The sequence below is a fragment of the Diceros bicornis genome, chromosome 17 (genome assembly GCF_020826845.1).
Source record: "Diceros bicornis minor isolate mBicDic1 chromosome 17, mDicBic1.mat.cur, whole genome shotgun sequence".
Taxonomy (NCBI): Eukaryota; Metazoa; Chordata; class Mammalia; order Perissodactyla; family Rhinocerotidae; genus Diceros; species Diceros bicornis.
Window position 1 is genome coordinate 44,805,958 of NC_080756.1, and position 26,000 is coordinate 44,831,957.

Here is a 26,000-nt window from a genome sequence, read left to right on the forward strand (position 1 = left end):
ATTAATAATCAAGAATATGAAAGGCTACTACTATAATTAGATTTTTTTTTTTTTTACCAACTTTTCACCTACAAAGAAGATAAATGAAGAAATGCCTAAATACCGTGTGTACCTGAAGCCATATAGGAAAAAATATTTAATGGTGGAGGTTATTGGAAACTGGAATGGGTTGTTGAATTAAGATTACAGTATATTTTACATAAATTAAGATGAATTTGAATCTTTCGGGGAATTACTGAAGGTGCACTTTTCTTTGTAACTGAGGTGGTAGTTTTCTGAGATACCTTACATGCCCACACGCTCCACATTTTAGCATGTGAAAGTTCTATGGCCTTGTAAAGCATCATATTTAATATCCCATAGGGTAGAATTACATATAAAATTTTAGTTTGCTTTAGCTTTCCTTTATAGTCTTGATTTTTCTATCTTTTTCCTCAAGTGGCAAGGACAATTGAATGCCAATATCTTTTTACTGATACTCTTTTTTCACAGTGTTCTCTAAACATTGTGATTATATGCCTTTATTCCTAAAGAATTTTGTGTTCACCTTCATTTAAATATATATTTATAAAACATAAATACTCTACTGTACATTTTTTAAATTAGGAAAACAATGCTTAAAGGATAAGATATAAAATAAATAGAAATAGAAATGCTAATAATTGTTTAAGCATCCCTGGGATTTATGGACCCCCAATTTGGAGAGCGCTATTATTTCTTAACAGCTTTTTAAGCTTAATTGAAAGTTATTAGGTAGTGATACTTATGATTAAAAAGAGACCAATAGTTGGGAAAAGAGTTGTAAAGAGAGATGTGGTAGTTGTTGGAAAGAAAAGGACTTTCTAAGCATGAGCTAATATACCTTGCTCTGTTCATTTAATATTAAATCAAGGTTTTCTTTCATGAGAATTGTGGCATTGCGTTTGGACTCTCTCTGATGCTACACTATAGCCACTGGCAACATTAATATGAGGCAGGGTTTCTCTCCCTCCCCCGCAACCCCTTATTCAGGACACAGTGAGATTTTAGATAGATAAATGCTAAGAGAACCGTATGTACCAAAGGCAGTGTTTACTGCATGTAATACATATCATTGTTTGTCTCCTGTAGTGAAAAATACTTGTGTCGTGCTGTTAAAATGCACTCCTGACAGACCAGTGCTTGCTATTATAGGGTCCATTGCTTAAAAAAATGATACACTGACAGAAATACAATTTAAGAAAATTTAACACCAAGGGTAGTCAACCATGTAGGCTACTATTAAGGGGCCAAAACTCAAGGACAAGGGTTTATTTAAAAAAGAGGCACAGTTTATTTGCTAGTAGTAGGCAACGTTAAAAGAAAAAAAAAATCGAACTTGAATTCCTTGCTCTCTAGTCTGCAGAAAATTAATGAAAGCAACAGTTCAATAAGATTTTATTGCAGAAATGTTTAAGTGAAACATTTTAAGAATGCTTCGGAATTTTTAAACAGTTACTTACCATTTAGAAAGCTGTAACACTGCGGTGCGTAACAAATTGTTAGCATTGGATCCTAGGCACACCCAGTGATTTTCTTAAAATGTGTAGTCAGAGCTGGTTAATCTGAATTACTTTGTTCATTTCATTTTTGTGTGTGTAGCTTATAAATATATTTGAGATTGACAAGTCAGCAGCACCCACAATTACTACAATTTAAAATGTAAGCTATTGTCCAAGTACCCTTATCAGCATAGTTTGGTCATTAAATGCAGTGGATTTGTAACAAGGCCTTTTGAGAAGGAAAATGACCAAATATGAGATGTGATGAGATATGTTGGATTTCAGAAGAGTGTGTACAGAATGTTCTAATGAATAAACTGCACCTAAATGATGATAAAGCATGTGTTTTTAAACTATCACATGGCTCTGTTATTAAGGGAGAAAATTCCATGAATTTAGATGAGATGTATTATCTAATTTTACCATTTTAAAAACAAACCTGCCATCCAGTAATATTTGATGCCAACTGTGTACAGATTACATGTTCCTTTGGGAGAAAGTTTACAGAAGCAATGCAATAAATAATCTGAGCTTCAAGTAGCCTAACTCGGGTATCAGAGAAATAGGAAAAACATCGTCCACTGCTGTGGAGAATCAAGGATGCTTATCTTGCATCCTCTACCCTGATGGTTTAGTCTTATTGCCATACCTAGGTTGGGCCTTGGGAGGCAATTGATCCTGCCGAGAAAGGATGTCGCGAGATGAAATGCAATGTCTTTGTAGATGTCCTTCAGAATTGAGTGGGCCTCAATCTGACACTATTACACAACAGATTTTTCTATGGACATGGAAGGTAAAGCTTATTGTGAAACTTGTCCAGACACTTTGTCCAGGGCCTCTGTGACTCAGTTGTGTGTTGGAGCTGACCCAGACATGCTTGCTGAAGAAGATTGGGATCCTTGGCTGTCCTTGCCACAACCATACAGTGGCTCTCCATTCATGTATGTTTTATTTACGTTTCCTAAATGCCATATGTGGATTTTAACATGTCATGGTATCTCTGCACTCTTGCCAGAGATTACAACTTCAAATACTGTTTTCCAATTCTTATTTTTTTAAGTTATCTGAAGAAAATAGTATTTATGGTGAATTACCTGAAAAGAATGGATGTTAAACTGTTTCCTTTGACAGTTTTAAATTTATCCTTTGGATCACTCAGACCTATGCACTTGACCGTGACCCCTGTTGTTTTGGCCTCTCAAAATTCTTCACAGAATATACATCAAGGGTTCACCATTAGCATGTGTTGAAGAATATTTTAATAAAATACAATACAATACAAAAAATTCAGTGTCTTAGGGATACTCCTTTGGACTTTGTTTACTGTATCACACACAATGTCCTCCAGACTCACTGTTGAGATTTCCTCCAGATCTTAGAATAAGAAAAGTTCCTGGGACTCTAAATGATTAAATGGTGTTTTTCTTGGGCCTTGTGAATCATATATTGTTTACATTTTTCCTCTTTTCTTTGTCCCTTAGGAAGCTCAAATCCAAATTTACTTTCTATTTCTAACAACTGTTCAGAACTGTATGATATGTTAATATATTAACCAGACTTTTGTATTTTCTTACTTATATTTATTCTTTATTATGATTATCTGGAGTTGTTTATTTCATCTGAGGATGATTTTTGAAATCACTGAAATGAAATAGTCTAAATAATTGGAATGAGTGAACAATAATGGAGAGAAAATAGAGGTGGGAGCACAGGGCTCTAATGCATGAGAAATGCTCAGATAGCTGAGTGAAGGGAATTCAGGAAAGGGAGGATGTAAGGAAATTAATTCTCTGGTCTGGATATTATATATAAAATATAGATGAATTTGAACAACATTTGGAACAGTATTTGAGCTCATCCTATGTAGGATAAGGATTGTAGCAGATATAACCTTTTGTGTTCTTTAATTTTCATCCCTTCTGTCATGTGATTATCTAGCGTAAACTTAATCCATTGTTTTAATATAAACATATGTATGCAAATCTTATTTCATGAAGTAGTAATCAATAACTTGCTTTTTACAGTGATACTTGGATGTAAATAAAATAGGCTGAATATTTATCTCACCAAGGGCTAAGACAGGAATTACAAACTCAAGGGCCTCCAGGTTCCAGGATCCAGGCAGGTAGAATAATGTAGCTAAATGGGGCTTGCCGCCCCCATCTAAAGGAAGCAGCCATGACTTCCTGCCAGCAGACTGTGGGACCATGAGCCTGATATTACTGATTTCTCTGGATGAACTAGATTTTTTTTCTAGATATTTAAGTGAAATCTCTTGGATTTAAGATATTGTCAGGCCAGCCCCGTGGCTTAGCTGTTGAGTGCGCCCGCTCTGCTACTGGCGGCCCCAGTTCAGATCCCAGGCGCGCACCGTCGCACCGCTTCTCTGGCCATGCTGAGGCTGCGTCCCACATACAGCAACTAGAAGGATGTGCAACTATGACATACAACTATCTACTGGGGCTTCGGGGGGAAAAAAAAAGAGGAGGATTGGCAATAGATGTTAGCTCAGAGCCGGTCTTCCTCAGCAAAAAGAGGAGGATTAGCACGGATGTTAGCTCAGGGCTGATCTTCTTCACCAAAAAAAACAAGAAAAAAGAATATATTGTCAACTAATTCTAATGTGGTACACAAGCCACTAGGATGTAAGCTCTTAATCAGAACCTTAGAATTCTAGTTTCAAATAACTGACCAGTCTCTTTAATCCATACACTTGGCTGAGGTGTTTGAAAATGTTTCTTTGCATCCTGAATTCTTGAACAAGAGATCACCATCCTTCAACACACATATGCTAGTTATATCCCTATTTCAAAAATCTTTTGGGAGATTTTGAAATCTTTGAAATGAAATAGTTTAAATAATTAGAATGGGTGAACTATAATGGAGAGAACTACAATGGAGAACTCCCTGCTCTGTGAGGTGGGCGGCAGCCCCTCCCTGAAAAAGGAGCTCTTTTGCGTCCTCTTGAACCTCATGGCAGCCATTACAATTTCCCTGGGATTAAGCAAGATATTTTCTGGGACCCTCAGTGTGCCAAAGTTAAGACATTTGAGGCCATCCACTTCTAAACAGGTGCTTGTCAACCCTATAATTATTTATCACTGAATGAAAGGCATATGCACCGCCACCACCCCTTCACCCACCATGTTAATTCTAAGCTTCTCTCATTTCCATTCCTTTCCTCATTATGTGTATATTTCTCCTGTTACGTTGACTCAACACTTTTCTACTGGGTCCTCTGGAAACCTCCTGTCATTGTCAATAATCTTGCCTATAGCCACAATTTTTTAGCAAGATACTTTTTCAATCAAAACATTGTCTTTTGAGTTTTATCCATTGCTGTAATTGAAACCTGCCCCTCCTTTAAGGAGGTGGTTTTTCCTCCAGATGTCAACAAGGGCATGTACTACTTACTCTTGTAAATCTCTCATTGTTCCATGAGGCCAAGAGGAAAAGCTGGCCTTCTCTTGGATATGCACAACCATCTCCTCTCACTAATAAAAGTGCATCCTCAGGGCCAGCCCGGTGGTGTAGTGGTCAAGTTCGCATGCTCTGCTTCGGTGGCCGGCTGGGGGTTCACAGGTTCGGATCTTGGGTTCGGACCTATGCACCGCTTATCAAGCAATGCTACGGAAGCATCCCACACATAAAGTGGAGGAAGATGGGCATGGATGTTAGCCCAGAGCCAATCTTTGTCAGCAAAAAGAGGAGGATTGGCAACAGATGTTAGCTCAGGGCTAATCTTTCTCGCTAAAAGAAAAAAAAGAAAGAACATCCTCCAATGAAAATCACACAGTCTAGTTATACTACCTTTTACCCTTGCTCGCTCCTGTCATTTCTGTCTCGCCATAATTCTAGGAGATTTTAAAAGGCTTATAGCTGACCCATCTGAAACCTAGCGCTAACTAGTTGAACCTCCTTAACCCTACTGAATATCAACCCTCTTTTCTCGGGATCACATACAGCTTCTTGTCCCTAAAGAAAAATATTCCATCTCAGAAATCTTAAACTCCATAATATCCTGTCTCACTTGCAATACGACTGCTCTCTGATTCAGACATTTGGCTCTTCCATTATGTCTTTTTCTCCTAATTTAGTCAAATCTATCAGGCTTCTCCTTCCCTGCCCAGCATGAAGCCAACTGTTGCTAATTCAAGCCCCCTTCCATCCTCTTCTACCATGCCTGTCCTCTCTCAGCACTCGCCAAGGTGCTAGTCTGGCAAATTGGCATTGGTATGCTGCTCCCTCTTTTTTACTCCTGCAGCGTGGCTGAGCATTGCTGGAAACAAGCAAATAAAATACAGATTGATGCTCCTACAAATAATCGGTTTCTCCTCTCACCCAGCCTCAAGGGATGAGCCATTTATTTGTACTTGGCTGCCATCCTTGCCCATGACCTTCCACAGCTCTACTGAACATTCACGTTCCCTTTGAGGCCCTTTATTTGGATAGTTGTCCTGTCTCCTCATTCTCGGCAGATGCCTTTACTGCCTTTTTCAAAATTGAAGCGCTCGGGCTTGATATAAATCAGCTTTTTACCACTATTTACATTTCATCTACTTTTCCATTTATCTTTAACTTCTTTTGTCTCATCTTTGTGGATGAGGTGTTCCTGTTGCTTTTAAGGCCAATTCTCTGTCCTTGACTCCATTTCTCCAATATCCTGTGGGTATTCTTTTTTGAGATATCTCCTTTTTCTTTAGTATCTTTAATATCTCCTTTTCTATAAACTCTTGCGTCTCAACATGTGAATATACTCAAGATTTTCCCATTCTGAAAAAAACTTCTTTATTCCTCAAATATATGTTGGTATTATCAAATTCCTTTATTGTCCAAATTTTTAAGAAGAATAATCTACGCTTCTCATCCTTACTTCCTTAACCTTATTTGCTTCTCATCGGCTTGTGAGCTGGCTTCTACCTCTAACAACTCTACTGACATTGTTCTTCCTGATATCTAATTGCTAAACCAATGGACATTTTCTCAGGCATCATCTTATAGTATCTTTTCTCTTTTCATAGTGTCGATCACTCCTTTTTAAAAGCTTTCTACTATCTTGGATGCCATGACCCTACAAAGTTCAGATTCTTTTCTGGGTGTCTCATCCCCATCAGACACTTAAAAGAGTGAAGGATGGTACCCTAGGAACACTGATATTATTGATGTATACTTCTTTTTCCTAGGAGATATTATCTGTCTCATGGGTTTAATTCCTGCTCATGTTGCAATGACTCTTAAATCTCTACCTACAGTGCATTACTGTCCTCCAAACTTAAGCCATGTATATCTAGCAACTTCCTTGGCATCTGCAATTGAGTGTTACACAGGAAACTCAAGCTCAGAATGTTTAAAACTCAACTTATACAAAATTAACATAACTATTTATTTATGATTACAGGCATAGAAACTTAAAAGGGATTAGCAATTAGTCTATCAGTGTATAAGATGAGTAATACACTAGGAACAGATAAGATTATTTCTAGAATGCAATGAACACCAGGACATGTTTCAACCTAATCCATTACATTATCAAACTAAAGGAGGAAACACTATGGCTAGAGCAATATGTGCCAAAAAGGCAACTAATGAAATTCAGCAGCCCTTGCAAAACTTCCAGCTAAAGAAAAATAAGAGGAAACCAGTCACATATGATTAAGAAAATTTACTGAAACCTAACAGCAAATATATAAAACAGTTAAATTAAATGAAGTCATTTCCATTAAAATTAAAAAAAAAAAAAAACAAGGATATCCACTTTTTTCACTTTTATTAAATGTTTTAAAGATTCTACCTAATGTAACAAGACAAGTAAATGAAGTAATCAGTATAAATATTAAAAAAAATTATTTTATTTGTAGATAATTGAGAAAACTCAAGAATTAATAAGAAAATTTGGCAGAGTAGCTAGATAAAAGACAAGGTAAATAGAATTTGTGGTTTTATTCTTTGCTAAAAAATGACTCGTTAGAAAAGGAGAAGAAAAGAAATTCATTGAAAGTAGTAGTAATAAAACTTTTAAAATACATAGACATTAGAGTCCAGCATCTCCTGAAGAAATCTTTTAAAAGGAAAACTCTACTAAAAATTGTCCTCTATTTTTCTGTTTACATATACTGGATAAATATAGAAAAATTTCAACTGGACAGAAGGCAGAGCTGTTATAATAGCAATGGAATTATGATGGTTTGTTTTAACATTGTGAAATAAAGTCAACAAAAGTGAGACTCGATGGCAAATATTTCTTGAGGATCTATTCTATTCCAGATACTGTTCCAGGGACGGGAACTGTAGCAGTGAAAAAACAGATAAAAATCTTTGCCTTTGTGTATCTTATATTTTAGTACTATTTATAAGGTATTTTTCATGAGCTGGGAACTGTGCTAGGTGCTTTACAGAAGTAATCTCAGCCTTTGGGAACTATTATCATACCCATTTTAGAGATAAAGACACTGAGGCACAGCTGATTCACTTATTTAGCCAACATTCCTAAGGTGCAAGTGGTCAAGCTAGGATTGAAATCCAGACAGTGTGCCTCCAGGACCGATTCTCACTGGCTGTGCTTGGTTTGCAGTGACTGTAGTCATAGTGTGCCATGTTGCTGCCAATAGGAAGCAAGGGAACTATTCCCTTACGCATCTGTGTTACCTTTATAAGCTACTCGTATACCATTGCTAAATTGTTGGTCAATTAAATGTACACCTGGGAGGGTATGAAGTACCCACCAGAAAACTTGTTCCTCATCAGTGGCATCAGACACGTTAGATTTTAATTCTGTTCTGTGGTTCATCAAACAGCTCCCTGTGAAGCATGCCCATTGTTTTTCTGGTAATAATTTTCTGAACAAATAGAGACATTTAGCCAATTCTTTGTTCTTTGATTTCTTAAGCCTATTGGAAAACAGCCAAACCATTTCATAATGGTTCCTCTAAATATATTAATAATGTGTATGTAAGGGAATATATATATAATTTAATGCTAGAAGAGAAGACATTTTGTTCTCTTTTAAAAGAAAAAATCCCTGTGGAAGTTTATGACCTTTGTAATCAATGCCTTTGTTAAAAACTAGGCTCTAGAGAATGTTTGGGCTGGAAAAGGTCACCTATTTGCAATGATATATTCTGTCAAGGGTGTGTATAAGTGTAATATACTAGACCTTAACAGTGCAATATATTTAGTTGGAATAAAGGACTTTCTTTTTTCCTTTTTATTTCAAATGAGACTTTATTAAGTATACAGCTATGAATGATTTCTTCTTGAATATATTCCTTTAGTGAGTAAAGTGATTATTGTAGTGCTTTGAAATTTTGGGAGTCAGACCTGAGCCTGGGCCGGGCTGAGATGGGTCTGCACCAAAGAGAATGCAACTTCCTCCCTTCTTCCTCCTACTCCCTACTCCTCCTCTCCTCCCCCAACCCATTTAACATCGAAGAGGGGGGAAGTTATTTTGAATTTATATTGTTCAATTGATCTAAGTAAAAATAGTATTTCTTAAACTTAAGTAGTTTATATGACCTTTAGAAGAAAAAAAAATTCTCTTAAAATCTCCCAAATATTCAATATCAATGAATTGGAGAAAATTGCGGTACTGTCACTTTAGGTAGTTATAATATTTTCTAGGTTTAATTAAACTCAAAGAGTTCAAAGGAAAGCACAGTCTCTGAGACCTGGAAAGAATTCTGGGAGGAGATGCCAGGAAGTAGGTGCTCAATAAATATTGACTGGAGGGCAGGAGGAAGGAGTGGGATAGAATAAAATATTTAGCAAGGCTTAAATGATTGCACTAAAGCAACAACATATATGATAAAAATAAAAAAGAATAATTGTCAGATGGTTAGGAAAATGTGATTTTTAATAACTGAGCTTTATGGAAGAATTGCAATGAGAGATAGTCCTGGAATCTGGAAAGGAGATTTAGGAGATGGATCTTGAGAATAAGAAGGAGGTGTGCTTCCTCACATCATTTAGACTCAATGTTCGTGCACCTTCAGAGCTGCCGGAGTTAGATATATAATATCATGACCTGTGCTTTTTTTTACTCTTTAGAGTGATGGGGTAATGATGGTAAAGAAATGATACAAGATGGGTAGAGATGATACCAGTTACAAGTTTTCTACAGTTGCTTGTAACACTTCTGATATGTTGCCAACTAAACCATGTTGAATGTGATCAAAGACCTAATTTGTGCTGAATTTCGAGGAGTAGATGGTGATGTTGCTTAACGGAGTCCTGGTATATCTATACTCAGGGTAGCGTTGCCCTCATTGGGTTATTTCTATAAGATAGAAAGGACATGGGGAGGGTGGTCTGATCATCTCTTTGTAACAGCTTCTAGATACTTTATTTTTGACTTCTGCCGCCAGGTGTTATTTCCACTATACATTGAGTTCAAAATGGCATTTTAAAAATAGGTGGTACTAATCTAGTAGGTATAAGTAAAATTCCTATATGAAATCTATTTAGTTGACAAATGAAGAGGGCTAATTTCCAGTTATATCCCTACTCTTTAATTCAGTAATTTCAGGGCATCTGAATATTTCATGTGTTAGGCACTGAGTAAAGGAGAGGGCATGCCATCAGGAAGCTTACTGTTGAGAAAGAGAGAGACAAAGAAAGAGACATAAGCTGGTACAAATGCTGTAAGGCCCATGTAGTATATGAAAACAAGTGCTTAAATATCCAAAGGCGGCTGTTAATTCATTTTGCCTGAGGGAAATCTGAGGGACTTCATAGATCAAGTGACATTTGAGCTGAATATGGAAAAGGAGTAGTAGTTGGCCAGGAAGAATGGATTTAGTAGGGCCTCAATGGGCAGGAAAGATGGAGATCAGGCATGAAAGTAGATGGTAAGTCAGGGAAGAGAGAGCTTGTTGTGGGTGAGATGCAGTTGTGGAAGAGAAGACAGAAAGAAAGTCTGGGGCCAGACAGGTTGGCCCTGTCATGCCTTCATGCATTTATCCTGCATGCAGTGGGGAGCTATAGAAGGTTGGAGGCAGAAGTGTTGGATTGGATCTGTGTTATAGAAAAGTAACTGGCTACAGAGTGGGCAGCGCAAGCTGGTGGAAAAGATGTTTAGCTAGAGGAGTCCAGGGGAGAAAGGATACATGGTAGAGGGAGGTCACGTAGAAGGAATTAAAAAGGATTTGTTCATACGGCATTTAAAAGTAAGAACTGGTAGGGTTGGCTTTGAGGGTCTGAGGAGAGGACGGACAGTCGGAGATGAATTTGAGAACTCTGCTTGGAGGGACTTGCTGATTGTCCCGACAATCATTTTGACATTGAACATGAGGGGGCCGGGGTGGGTAAGCTGTCTGCAGAAGAGAAGGATGTTATATACACACAAGGAGAGCTAGACTTCCATAAGCCAGCCCTGGTGCTCTAGTAGTTAACTGCCGTGGCCCAGGTTCGTTTCCCCATCAGGGACTAGCACCACCTGTCTGTCGGTTGTCATACTGTGCCAGCTGCATGTTGCTATCATGCTGAAAGCTATGTTACCAGGTAAACCAGCAGGGTGACCGTGGTGGACAGGTTTCAGCAGAGCTTCCAAACTAGACAGACTAAGAAGAAGGACCTGGTCACCCACTTCCAAAAAAATTGGCCATGAAAACCCTATAAATAGCAGCGGAGCGTTGTCGGATACAGCACTGGAAGGTGAGAATATGGCGCCAGAAGACCAGGCAGGGTTCCGCTCTGCTCTACACAGGGTCACTAGGAGTCGGAATCAACTCAACACACTAACAAAGACTTCCTCTAAGGCCCCAGTGGGTGGAAGTTCTAAGGAGACAGATTTTAGCGTTAAGTATAAGCCCTTCCTAGGGGTCAAGAAGTAGAAAGAGATCCTTAAGAGGTGGTGGTCATGAATTTCCTCTGAGGTTCCTTCTGTTCCATTGAGGTGGAGGGGGAATCCATGCAGTTCAGTTCTCCTAACATCTGGGCATGTTACCTAAGTCTGAACGCCTCATTTTCCTTATCCATAAAATAGGGGAATAAACTGCTTCATTTGGTTGTTGTGAGGGTTAGTGAGATAACTGGTGTAAAATGCTTAGAACAGTGTCAGGTACACAGACAGGGCTGAATAAACCTTCGCCTTTACATGCTAAGCCCTCACGTAATTGACTAGATTTCATATTGATATTGATTTGAGATGTTTCTTTAAAACACAAGCCTGGAAAATCTTTTGACTGATTTGTCTAATTTGCTGAGGTATAATTATCAGAGAGGACTTAGTCTTTTAGTTGCTTTTTCCATTAAAAATGCTTTGTAGACAGTATTACCTTTAGTGTGTGGAAATTGATCTTATGCTTGTGTTTTCTAAAATAAGTAAAGCCTCAATTTTAGTGATGTTTTATTCTTGTGGATTTATTTATTAATTTTGAGCTCCAAAAGAGAATGTTGAGTTTTTTATAAAACATGACAGACATCAATATATTAAGTGTAGATTATAACTTGGAAGTCAGTGCTGGGTTATATAAGACTATGGCTTGCCCCATCATCTTTTGCTAGGTAAGAAAATATCTTTTCCCTTGTGTGTTCTGTGTTTGTTTCTCTTTGGTACCAGTTTATCACACTATCGTATCCATCATACTTGGATTAAGGGCAAGAGAGGAAATCTGATAGGGAGTGAACACCAGTCTGGGTATAAAAAAACATAGACTCCGGGTTTCCATCACTGCTACTAATTGACTGTAAGATCTGAGGTGAGTCACCATTACCTCTGTGCCTCAGTTTCCCCACCTATAGAATGGCTGCTACCTTCCATCTCCCAATAAGCATGGTAAAGATTAATTTTTCTATTATAAATTTATATAAGATTTCTTTTCTAATGGCCAAAAAAAAAAACAAAACACTTTACAATTGAAAACAAGCGATTTATTTCCCTGTGTGTCCTGTAGATAATAGAGGACAGACAGGAATTAAATCCATTGTCTCAGTAAGAAAACTGAGATTTAAAATTAGAAAGTGGTGGAAATTAGGGAGGGAAGTTTCTAATTCAGGTCCCCCCCTCCCCACACACACCTAAAACACATTGTTGAAGTGCTTTGAGCCTCTTAGAAAGAGAGTGTAGGAAAAAATATCAAGTGATATCAGCCTGCCAATCCGGGCTGTCGGGAATATCTATTATGCCATCTGTCAGGGGAGATTTGAGGTTGGAGAGCAGCAAATCCCTGACTGGGGATTCCAAGTTCAAAAGCAGAAGGTCTGTCCTCTCTTCCACACACCGCAAGGCGTCTAAATCACTATCCATTTTCATTGATCAGACATCGTGAATCTGCAACTTCATTAAAAAAAAAGAAAGCAAGCTTTAAAGAGAAATCGTTTATACACTGTTCAAGGGCCACGGTTTCTGTAATTTAAATCAGTGTGATTGAGATATGTAATACAAAATTTCTAACCTTGCTGTCTTCCTCTAGCTCATTCTGGGGTTTGGTGGTGGTAACGTTTTTATAATAGTGAAAATCGGCACAGCGGGTGGAGGAAGGCTGGTTTTCCAAAAGGAACAGGTAAGCTGCCCGTGCCCCACGTGGGCACGTTTGTGACTTGGGGGAAGCGGAGAAGCAGCAATTAGGCTCGGGCTCCAGTTCCGTAATACATTCCTTTCTTAATGGGACTTGATGGAGATAGAGTGAGGGCCCATCAGGTGTGAACAGCCCTGCTGCTCCTGGCGTGGAGTGGCCTCCAGACGGTGATTTGGCGACGTCAATCTAGTCATGCTTGATTTCGACACTTAACGTGGTAAAGCAGGATTTCTCTACCCCCGATCAACTTCTCAATTAGCAAGCTGCCTTGTGTAACGGCCTTGTTTTGCAATCCCTCAGGGCTGCTTCAGGGGTCGTTAGGGTGAGAAAACTTGAACACTGGCTCCAGCTGGAGCAGAGCGGGAAGGGAGCCTGAGAGCTTTCCTAAATACATATAACCCTTTTTCAAGTTGCTGGCTTTCATGGGATTGATTCTTGGCACATTAAGAAGCTTAAGACTCCAGTATCTTCTTTAAACTGCCCCCCTTATCGCCTTTGCAGCTGACAGGTTTTTTTGACAGGCTGAGAGTAAAAAGAGATAACTAGTAGGTTAGTACTTTATTTATACATGTGGACACATAAGCACATAGAAAGAAGCGCACGCACACGTTCAAACATCTTTTAAGTTGTCTTTTCAGAGCCCCTGGTTACTAGAAAATATCAGCTGTCAAATGATTCCAATACCTCGTTTCTCTATATTCAATATGTCTGAGTTCAAAATCTTTCTTTCTACTGTCTGACTTTGTTCACTAATGATTTTAAATTGTTCGTGCCTTATTCAATATTTTTTCTCTTAACCCCAAATAATATTTACGTGGGTAATATATGTTAATGTGAGGTGTATGTAATAGACATTTATGAATACACATTGAAATATATTTGATTAATATGGTTTTTCCCTCTCTATGATTTGACTAAATGACTTATTTTCAACTTTATTAGAAAAAATTAAAATTTCAAGCATAATTTTTTCCTTCATAAAATGTATCTGGATATGAAAACACATAATAAAAGCACAGAAAAGTACTTTGAGAAATGTGCTAATTACTTAGAAAATATCTCTATTTTCAATCATTATAGGTTTCATATTTGTAATTTCCTATTTTGATAACCTATTTTCATATCCACTTGGTATTATTGCACATTAGAAATTGGATGAATGAATTTATATCAAATATTTTAGTAGATTCTGCCTTAATATAATATGCTTAGAGCAAATTATTCTAACATATTCCACAAACAGGTTTTCCCCAAGTGGTTTGCCTAGATTCTTAACAAAAATATTTACTTTATTGAGAATGAGCAGAGCTTTATATGGTTAATAATAAATGGATGATTCTAGACTTAACTCAGTGTATTTTATAAATTGGAAGTTGGAGATATATTGATGTTACACACCCCTATAAATACGCTTTCTATTTATGAAGGATTTAACATCCAGTTTTAGTGTTTAAGAAATAGTTAAAATTCTGGACACTGTGGCATAGCAATTTCTAAGAAGTACTTCAAATAATAAGTCCTAAAGGTGACACAACAAAGGAAATACTTCAGTAGCTCTATCTTTTTATAAAGAAAATACATGCACATTCCAAAAACAAAGTCTTTACTTAAACTCAGTGCTATGGAAATAGCATTTTACAAAAGAAAATGCTTTAAAAACTATGCAGAAAACATCGTGTAAATTTATGAATGATATTGTATGTGTATATCCAAAAATATAACCTATAGGTTTTATTGTAATTCTTTTCTGTATAGTTTTACTGCACAAAAATTAGACTATATTTCTCCACTGTAATATTGTGTTGAGTATTGTGTTAATTTATTATGGAAAACATGAAGCTTAGACGAATTAATACTAAAGAATTATACCTCTTCCTTCCATAAAACTGTTTTCTCTTTTTGAGTCTCCTTTTGTTGATTTCTTATTCCAAAAAGCAACTCGTCTAATCCTACAAATAATTATTTTCATGGATTTATTGCGCTAATTCTTCTAAATCCTACTTTAAGGCAATTCAAAAATCCTTTAAAGGATTCTCGAATTAAAAATTCAATTTGAATATATATAATATATATATATATTCTCATATATATATACATACATAAATATTTTTTTGAATACTAACCCACATTGAGTAAAAGTTGTATACTTTCCTTTTTAACTGGGTTTTAAGAGAATGGTACAAATTTAGTCTGACAACTAAAAGTCAAATTCTCCAAATTAGCTTATACCTCAATCATCTAGTTATACTTCAACTAGAATGAAGAATCACAGAATTTTAAAATTATGCAAAACCCCTTGAAGAGTATTTAGTTCAATCTGCCTATTTGGGTCAAAAATGGAACTGAGGAACAGAAAATTTGAAACCTCTAAATTCAAATTGATCTTTGGCTGTTATTAGAGTTGCCATGTAATTTCTATCCAACCCAAGACACTTGATAAAGAGAGCACTGCTAGTAATCAGACTGGGCCACAGGTGTATATACAGGTTCGTCCCAGGCAAATTACGACATGTGAATCCCGTTGTTTTTACAGATAGTTGACCCACACAGGATTTTTTTAAATGATAGTTTTGAGGGTACTTTCTTATAAGAATTTAAGAACAATTGTCCATTAAAATCCTAAAGAAGTAAATGATGTCAGATGTTAAATTTGCTTTGCAGAAAATACTTTTTAAAAAGAGAACAAATAAGATATAATCCATGCACCTTCGGTGATTATGTTAATAGAAATCAGAACTAGGGTAGATACTCTGATGTCTCCATAACAAAATATCCTCAGTTAAAAACAAGGTGAATATCTGTGATAATATTTTCTGTACTTCGTTTCTTTGGTAAATTTAACTTAAAAAATAAATTACATGATGTCCCAAATCCTGCTATTTACCGTAAAAGAAAATATTGTAATTAGGTTGTTTCTTCAAAGAAGAAAGGTAAAAGATTTAAATTAAATTTGAAACTAATTTGTAGATAAGAGGTTGTCACTATTCTCCTACAAAGTACTTTTTCTTTGAAGTAAGTCATAATAATTAATCCTAGAAGAAATGTTTGTCTAAATTTTACTGGCTAGTTGCAAGAATAAATAAATGCCTTACCTATTCTAGGTAAGTGATTTGTTTACTTTTTATAAATGATTGAGCAATTACTGTCAGTAACTCATAATCTCTGGATATGAAAGATACACTTTACATCAGAACAAATGAGTTTTGCATTGCAGTTCCGATTACACCATCATAATCATCGAGTCAGTGTTTCCCAGTGGAGCCTTCGTGAGTCTTGGTTAGTGCCTGAATGAATGAGTGAGTAGCACTTGGAAATACAGTGAAATTGACATGTGAAAATATTAAGTGACTTATTTGAAAAAGATCAAAGAAAAGGTCTTTCTCATGATTAGTTCTCAAATAATTGTTTACAAAATGACCTTCATCACCTTCCTGTAAATGCTTCTTTTCATCCTCTTTATTTTTCTTTTCTGTTGAAACATTTCAGTACTTCAAGTTTATTAGTTATGAGATGGGTAAAAATAAGATTTTCAAATAAGATACCTCTCCACTTGCTTTCTTGTTCACTTTTATATATAGTGTATGCAAAGAAAAGTGAGAAAAAGAAAGATAAAAGAGAAGGTAATTATGGGCCTCTAAGAAGTCTGTAAAGATATCATGACTTTAATGTTGAGTTTTAGGAAAATATCATTTACTTAAAAAATTTCCACCTTGAAAGACCTGTACAATTTTAAGTAAACAAAGCTTTTTGAAACTCAGAACAGATTATCACTTTTAAGAAATTCTTAAAAACTTTTGTAATAAAATTGTATATAGCATATTCCCATTAGCATTTCTTGTACGGTACTAAAACCAGTGCATAATTTATTTTACTCTACCAACAACTTCTTCAGTTGTATCAAGGGAGAGATATATAGTAACTAAATTGCCTACAATATCTGTAAAAATAGTCATGGATTTTTATGCTCTTGTAATTGTAACTGATGTGTCTTCTGCTTCATTAAAAACTTTAAATTAGAGCAGAGATGCTATAGTGATTAGATGAAATATCCACTTCTATTATTTAAAAAAATTTATTCCTAGTTGTAGGCCATATATGTTATCCTTTGTTTTACCATTCCTTGTTTTTTCTGCCTCTTATTATTCTAGGCCTTTCCATAACTATATCTAAAAATTTGAAAAATCTTGTCTTTTAAATAGCACAACAACAAATAGCAAGCTTGATACATTTCCTTTGTTCTAGCTACAGAATATTCTTTTAAGGACTAGGTTTTTATGATTCTATGAAATGTTGGTACAATTGCCATATTTGCCCAGAAGTATTCTCCTCATCATATGTTGAAGGAACAATATTCAATTTTACTTTCCTCTGAATCGCTCCTCCCAGTAGGTTGCTGTGCTGATCATAAATAGCAGTAACACCTGCTCATAAGGCTTCGGACAATGGGGTTGAGGAGAAATTGACAGTTATTTGTTGAAAGTGAACGTATAGTAATTAAACACTGTTTGCAGCTTTTCACTGAGTCAAGTGTGGGGAGAGATGATGATTCTAAGTAAATCAGCCCTCTGTCAGGTCCGCAACCTAGAGACTTTTGTCCATTACAACTCTTTCTTGCCCCATTTTTACAGGGTAAAACAGAGAAATATAATGAGAGAAAGGACCAGATTTGGATAAGGAGGGTTAGGTTATCATGCTAGCTCTGATACTGAATAATGGTGTAAGCTTCTGTATGTAGACATGGGGTGTTTCCTGCCCTTTGTAGCCCAAGTATCAGCCCATTTTTCTTTGCATATTATTCTGGGGCTGCCTTCATGGAGCAGAAAGTGGTAAGCTTAGAAAGGAGTTAACACTGAATAAGCTTAAAACTGGAAAAATGGGTGGGACATTGTCATCTGTTTCAGATTATGGGTGCGCTATAATGATTGACACTATTAACACAGTAGTTTTAAGTTAAGTTAGAATAAAATAACTCTGGCCTTTACTTTTTTCTATCTATAGGCATAGAACCCTTGAAGAGAGATTTCTAAGATCATTTCAATTAGAAAACTCTAGATCTCCATTTGTTTAAATGTTATAAGCCTTGTATATCTGGGGGTATAAGGAAAGCTGAGGCTATAGACCAACACTGTCCAATAGAAATATAATGTGATCCACATTATTAATTTTAAATTTTTTACTAGCCCCATTAAAAGGAAAGATTTTTTACAGGTGAAATTAATATTAAAAACATATTTTATTTAACAAAATGGATTCAAAAGATTATCATTTCAATATGTAATCAATATTTTAAAAATTATTCATGAAATATTTTACTTTTCTGTGCTAAGCTTTGAAATCTGGTGTGTATGTCACACTTAGAGCATATCTTGATATGAATTAGCCACATGTCAAGTGTCAGTAGCCACATGTGGCTAGTGGTTACCATTTTGGTCAGCACAGCTATCAACAGTCAGTGAAAGTGTAGTGAGCTTGGCTTCTGAGTTGATTGGAGGTGGGGAAGGAACCAGCTCTATGGTGAAATAAAAGATCCGTACTGGGGTATTACTCTTTTGTTTTGTTTTCCTGGACTATCTCAAGTCTAAAGCAACCTATTTTGAATCACAGTCTCCAAATGGGAGTAGATTCTGTGACTGTTTAGGGCAGGGATACCTGACCAATCATTCATGGAGCTAGACTTGGTTCTTCTGGAATGATAGATTCCTATAAGTCAAGTATAGTTTTTAGTGGGAAATAAAATCTTCCTAGAATATTTCCTTAGTCTTTCCTTTACCTAAAATGTAAGACCCAGAGAGACAGATGACAATGGCTTCCACCAAAATCTGTCTTCATTTTTAGCATTCCTTTTCAGTTGTCTGTTGTTCCCAATGTAGTACTAAGTATAGATCACAAGAATTCCAAAAACCAAAAAGTTGAATTTTCTCGCTTCCTGTTCAGGGATAATTTTACCCATAATTTTATTATCCCCACCATTTTGCTTCAATGGGTTGGATCATGAGCTGATACTCAGTAAGTCCAACTGGTGGTTGGCAGATGCTTAGGAATTAGCCCTCTGGGTTGGGTGTGAACACCCAAGCTCACGCTGCCTAGGGCTATTCTGTCTGATTCAAGGAAGAGTCGAGTTATGCCTGCGCATGGGAGAGGGACACTTTCTAGGATACTCTTAAAATGCTACTGCACCAAACATGAAGCCCTAGTCATCCAGGCCAGAGTCACCCATCCGGGCTGTCTAGGCTTCTCTTCCTACTTGACTAGCCTCAGCCTAACAGACCACTATCATATTTGCCATTTTTTAAAGATTCCTTAAATAAACCCTGATCTTGGCCATCTGCAGGCTTCTGCTTACCCTCTGACATCAGCCTGAGAGGCTCGTCTTTCAGCTCCCACCCGTTCTCTACCTTTTGAAGTACAATTTGTCATTCAAGTCCTGCTTCCTGTCTTCCCTGGTACTGCAGCACAGGCCTACCAAGGGGCATGCCATCCTCCCTTTATTGCCTAGCACTGCTCACCTTCTGCCCTTGTATTGTCCTTCTCACCAGCTCCTTGACAGCACACACCCAGAAATAGTCATCTTAACATCCCTAAGTACCTTGCACTTTCATTAAAAAGGGTTCATTGAACCTGAGCTGTCTGTCTGTATCATAACCTATCTCTGGGATTTCAGGTAGCAAGTTGTATATTTTGACATATATGCAACTATATAGCATCTGCCTTTGGTAGTTTTTTACTGAAATTATAGGCACTTAGTAAGTTTTACTTAATTTTTCTGCTCACCCTTTCCTTCCATGTAGTATCTGCCTACCTTGTGAGTGAGTGAGTGTGTGTGTGTGTATTGTCTCTCTATGTACATATCTATCTATTTCGAGATATCTCTCTATATATAGAGAGATCTTACATGTGAGATCTATATCTTACCTATCTTATATATATAAGATCTTAGAGAGAGAATATACACATATATATGTGTATATATGCATGTACATATATAGAGAGAATATACATGTATACTATACGTGTATATATTAATATATATATTAAACTTTACTTTCAGCAAATGGCTTTTATGTTTCTGTTTGGCATGATCTGTATATGTTGAAAAATATACAAAGGCTGAACTTAGTAAGCTAAATTAGAGTTGATTTCATAAAATAAAAGTAATCATGAAAGAAATAACCTATAAGATTCCTTTAAACTGGAGATGCATCAAGTTCCTTTAAAATATGGTCAACTTTTTAAGCTTTTTTAGCTTAACTTTAGAAAAATTCAAAGTCATCTATGTACACAAATGTAGACTAAAAATATGTGCTAAGCCTAACAGTGTAATCGTTAGAAGCTTAGTTCAAACCAACGTTAAACATTCTTTATATGTTCCCTTGTACAATTTCAAATGTTCAGTGTTCCCTTTTTTTCATCTTTAACTCCCACAATATCTTTATCTCTATGACAGTGGAGTGCATGCTAAGACCCGACAGGAGAGAGAACAATAGGTTCACCTCTCTTCAGCCTTGTAATGGGTGAGCTTTTTACATTTAAAACGAAAGAATTGAATGTTTAAAGTGTTTTCATTTTCTATCTCTACATTCTTTAGTTTAAAAAGTGAAATAGAAAAGGAGATGAGAAGTATATTTGTAATAGACAAAAAAGCAATTGCCCTTCTCAATCTGTGAAAATGTTCCATTCCTTCCCACATGACATATTCAATAAAACTTCACCATCCAGCAGTCAAAAGTTAAAGATGTTTTCAATTGATTACAATTTCATATCCTTAGAAAACTAAACTTTCCTTTCTCTGTTCATCTCTAGTTATTCTGCAGAGAGAGGGTTTTCTATGTGGTGTAACTAAACTAAATCTTATCCTCAATATTTTAAAAAATATTTTCTGTTGAATTTATGTGTATTCAAGTCTTCAAATGAGGATTGCCTGAATACTAGAAGAGAATACTTGAAATTTGTTCAGAATTAAGGTTTACTGCAGTGATATTTATTTATGCATTTTTCCCCATATAATTAATTTGAGTCAAATATTATGCTTTCCATTGGCTTGGGGGAGTTTGATTTAGTGACTTGAGCCGCTGACCTGGTAAAAAAATCTATAGAAACATCTGGTGCTGTGAAATAAAAGACACTAATACAATGAACACTCATTTTACCCCCGATGCCTGTAGTAAACCATATTCATTATTGCTATGTTAAATGATTATATGTCTTGAGTTTTTCCCTACCTCCACCCCCAGGAACTTTAATAATGGATACATACTAACCTATACAGAATTTACCTGATTTATGAATATGTTGCAAAAGCTATAGAACATTTAGTAAAAATGCAAAATTTTCTAGGTACCTTTAAAAAACATAAATGTATATTGTCTTATTTTTTGCTATGCCAGCCATACACCAAAATTATTAGCTATTTTTCTATGCATGCTCACTATTGTGTGGGAGGTGTTATACAGCATACAGATAGGCTGAGTTCTTACCCATAAGAAAGTTGTCTGTTTGGTTTTTATCTCTGTGTCTGTGTTTAGATGGTCAATACCAGGCAGTGAAAGTGCAAATGGAATGGAAAAGGGACGGAAACATCCTTTGGGATTCCTGCAAGTTGTAATACGCACTTATATTGTATAGATGATAGTTGTCACTTTCTATGTTGTAAGTCTACATTTGGTAGTGTCAGAAACAAGAAAAAGGTCATATTGCTTAAAGCCTATTATGAGAATAAATGGGAGGGAACAATCTAGCCCATAAATTGGCAAATTAACCCCTGCCGTGCTTTCATAATCTGTAAAACATTGTAAGATGAGCAAAATGGATCAATGACCTTAGTTTTTTCCTTACCATAAATTTATGAGCTGGTACTCTATGATTAATTTAGAGTAAAATTTCACAATGATTCCTTTTTTCAGATAAAGTTTTGCCTGTCTCAATGTACCACTTATGAAGTGCGCTTAGGCCCTCCTCTTATGTGACGATGAGATTGTATAAGGACTATAAACAAGAGATTACAGAGATCTCTAGCTTAAACGGAAAAGAAGATCAGTATTAACATCCTTGTAAATGAGTCTGGGAGTAAAGAATGGAGAGGAAGGGGTTACAAGAATTTCCAGGATTATGAATAGTCCAAATGAATTGGATAATTAAGAGACTATTCTTGAATATTTCCTAGGCGTATCTGAAAAAAATCTTACAAATGAGGACTAGGCAAGCCTTAAGCTTAATTGATATGTATATAAATTCTTTTTACCTGAGAATCCAAATGCCATGTTTGAAAACCAAAAGAAAACATTCTGTATTTCGAAAACCCCATTTTGTAAAATAGGACTTTGTTTCCTTTCCCCAAGAATCTGGGGTTTGTCCCACTGAGAAAAGGGAGCGCATGAATGTGGCTACAGAATGATCTCTTGATCCTTGGACAAAACTGAGGAAAAAGTCTAACAAATGCATCGTTTTGCAGTAAATTAGATCAGATTTCCGCATCTCCGCACTCAGTCTGTGAGCTGACAGTTCAGTAAAATGTTCCCTTGTAAGGTTCACCCTCTTAGGAAAAGGGGCAATAATTCATCATTAGGATTTCAGAGTCCAGGTCTAGATGGAAACCGATGGAGCCTCCAGCGAGGCAGGGAAAGTGCGTGGAAGAAGAAAATTTTATCTGAAGCCTAATTCCCTGGTTACAGCAGAGAATAATTAAGATAATATTGCTTCAAGAGTCCTTTAATGATTAAAAATCACATATGCAGAATCCATAAATTGGAGGGCAACAAATTGGAAGGCTAGAACGTCAGAGAACTGTTTTGTGCACATTGTAGTGGAAAGTACACTAGTGGCAGCCTGCTGTACGGGCAGCCACCAGAGACCGGGACCATTCCAAGGACTTTGTTTAGATGCAACAAATCATTTGTCTGTTATTAACCCAGAGCTTGTAATTATGCAGATTGCCATAGATTTTCCTGGGCCTGGAAGTGAGATTGAGGGTTGTTCACAGTATAGCAGGCAGCTCAGGGCTGGCCATGCATTACTGAACTTGCCACATTTATCATGTTGACTGATGGCAGCAGAAGCAGGTCTCAGGTCCCAGTGGTTAATGTAGTGGGTAATTAACTGTCATTTGCCTAGTAATAGGCTGATGATCAATGGTTTGTGTGGAAACAAATTCTAATCAGGTAGCTGATAAATGCTCAGCTAGTGAGAGCAATTGAAATTGGGGGAAAACTATGTCCAGAATTTCAAAATGGCATTGTGTGTATGTTTATTAGGTATAAGCAAACTGAGTAGTTCTTAAAAACTGCTTTCTCTCCTCTGAACCACATTTCCACAAGTGCATCTATATTCATGGAATAAAGAACTTTTAAGATTTTCTTATTTCTCAAAAATAATAGTGAAAGAACGGAAGAAACAAATGGCACATGTAAGTGATGTGATTCCCGGATAGATCGGGTGAAGTCCCATGAAAAGTAAATGTGAAATGTTAGAAGAAACAAAAAAATTCAGCTGACAAAAGAATGGGATGAAAGCTTTCATTTGTGATAGTTTCATTCTTGATGATGCCAGTAGGAGATGCAAGACATAACATTTTCAATGAAGTTTCTTTTAAAGAAAAATTATTGCCAAAAATAGGGATTGTGAAGTGAGAAGGCAAAGGTTATTAGAGTTATATTCCTTAAAATAAGCATATGCAAACATTTTAAAAATTCTTTCAGGAAAATGTGTCGAACAATTTTGAATTCAGTCTTCTTGATTATAGACCTTGCTTACTTTTTATCAAGTGCATAGATTATGCTAGCAAACTGTTTGAAAAGCATTTACAGTTTCTACCCTCAAGGCGCTTCTGTTCTGCAAGAGACAATTTAAAAAAATGTAAGCACAAACATTTATTACACGTTTTGCTAACACTTAGAAGCCGTTCTCGCAACTCTTTCCAACGATCGTCATTAGCCTGGTAAGACGAAATAGTTGTAAACTTGAAAATGAATATGCATGCCCTAAGCACAGACCTGTCTTTGGAGGGTATAGAAAGTAATAAGAGAAACTTCAGCATATTTGTGCATAATCCTTAAATTCAATAAAATGAAAGGCTAAGATTTTTTAAAGTACATTCTCATAACTAAAATGAGTTTTCTCCATAGCACCTTTGAATTCATTAGTTTAGAAGTGCTTTTAATTTGGTCTTTCCCATGAGAGCCATTATATTTTTCTCCTGTCAGCCTGATGCTGGAGAAAAAAGAAAACTGGCAGATGTGGTGTTTTTCGTCTAGTTTGCTTCCTAGTTAAAAAGTGCATTAACTATTATGTGCAGAATATTATTTATAATAACTCTTCACCACCATTAACAACTTTAAAGAAACTTGGTTTAAATATTGCCAGTGCAAATGGATAAAATATTTTATTTCCTCCCATTATGCAACTATAGAGAAAATACAACTATATTTTACTTTGTACTATTTTTTAGGTCATTACAATAACTATTTTCAGGAAGCTACAGCAAATAGGATTTTTTTTTAAATACCTTACTTCCAGACAATTCCAGTGGTTCTTACAGTATATTATATTTCAACTCGTGGTCTAGCTATATATAGTTTACAGCCTCATTTACTTTAATGTGCTACCTGAATAATATAATCATAGCTATAACTATGGTATAGGGCCATAAGGTACATGCGCCTCTGATGTTTTTTGACTATTTAAATGGCTTGTTCATAAATGTTCTTTTAATAATAATGGCAAACCTTTTAGTAACTAGATGCCAAAAAATATCGAGTCATTCAAATGGGTTTCTTTTCCAACTAAAATGTTTAATATGTGGCATTAATAGCAAAGTTACATTGCTTTTATATTTACTGCATATTCTAACAAGTAGAAGATTTTTTGCCGTGAATTCACTCCTGTTGAATTCTGTTTGTGTGTGGTTATGTAAGCTTCTAATGTATTTGTCTTTTCCTTTTCTTCTCAAACAAGATGGAATTTTCATCAAGAAATGTCAACTGAGTATGTATCACTGAAGAACATTTGTGTATACACCTAGAATAAAACCCACTTGTGTACATCATAAGGTGTTGTGTATTGATCGCTTTGCAGGGTGTTAATAGTGTCTTCTCTAGTCACCATCCTAGATTTCCCTGTAAGACTTTGAAAAAAATGTTTATTGTTGTAGGCTCTTCGGTGTAACGGGAAACTGCGCTGCCTGTAGTAAGCTCATCCCTGCCTTTGAGATGGTGATGCGAGCCAAGGACAATGTTTACCACCTGGACTGCTTTGCATGTCAGCTTTGTAATCAGAGGTGAGCAGATTTCCTTCTGGATTCTGAAAAATGATAAACCTTTCTTTGCTGACTATTTATTTAATAGGTGGGAATTATGTTAGTACACGTTACTTAAAGCCATTAGTCTCAGCATTTTTGTTTCCTGCAACCATTCTTTCAGTGCCAGAAACAAACCACTGAGGAGGAGAAAGGTCTTAAAACTACGCTTCTACCTGAAAGAAATGCATCATATAACAGGATGTGATAGGAAGTGAAAACTTCTATCAACTTTTTAGTCTTCTAAAAGTTGATTCGTTCTTTTCTTAATTGTTTACAAAAGTGGGTTTAAAATATCTTTACTTTTTATACTACTTCTGTGAGCAAACCAGTTTGTACTGAGGAAAATATACAGAAATTTGTGGCTAGTAGTGTGTATTCATTTCATTTTTCATATTTATAGTTGCCCTATCTCTTGATTTCTTATCTTGGATTTTAACCTTGTTTTATATGTACTTGTTAAGTGGTTTCAAATCTTTTTGGGAACGAGGCTGAATATAGCTAATAATTAAACAATTAGCAGCATTGGAGAGGCAGCATTGGAGAATGGAAAGAGTATTGCACAGGGAATCTAGAAAGTAAATTCTGGTCTGGACTCTGCCCCTAACAAGATGTGTGACCATAAACCAACCATTTTAGTTTTCTGGACCCCAGGATTCTTATTTATAATGTAAGGGAGCT

General features: G+C 36.1%; 1 protein-coding gene across 2 annotated transcripts in view; it reads left to right on the top strand.

The window, feature by feature from the left end:
• Positions 1-26,000, top strand: part of LMO3 (LIM domain only 3) — a 54,697-nt gene that overhangs the window by 17,573 nt on the left and 11,124 nt on the right. For both annotated transcript variants that reach the window (XM_058558692.1, XM_058558691.1), the window contains exon 3: positions 25,176-25,301. In XM_058558692.1, coding sequence (XP_058414675.1) covers positions 25,176-25,301 — 126 coding nt within the window. The remainder of the gene's footprint in view (positions 1-25,175; positions 25,302-26,000) is intronic.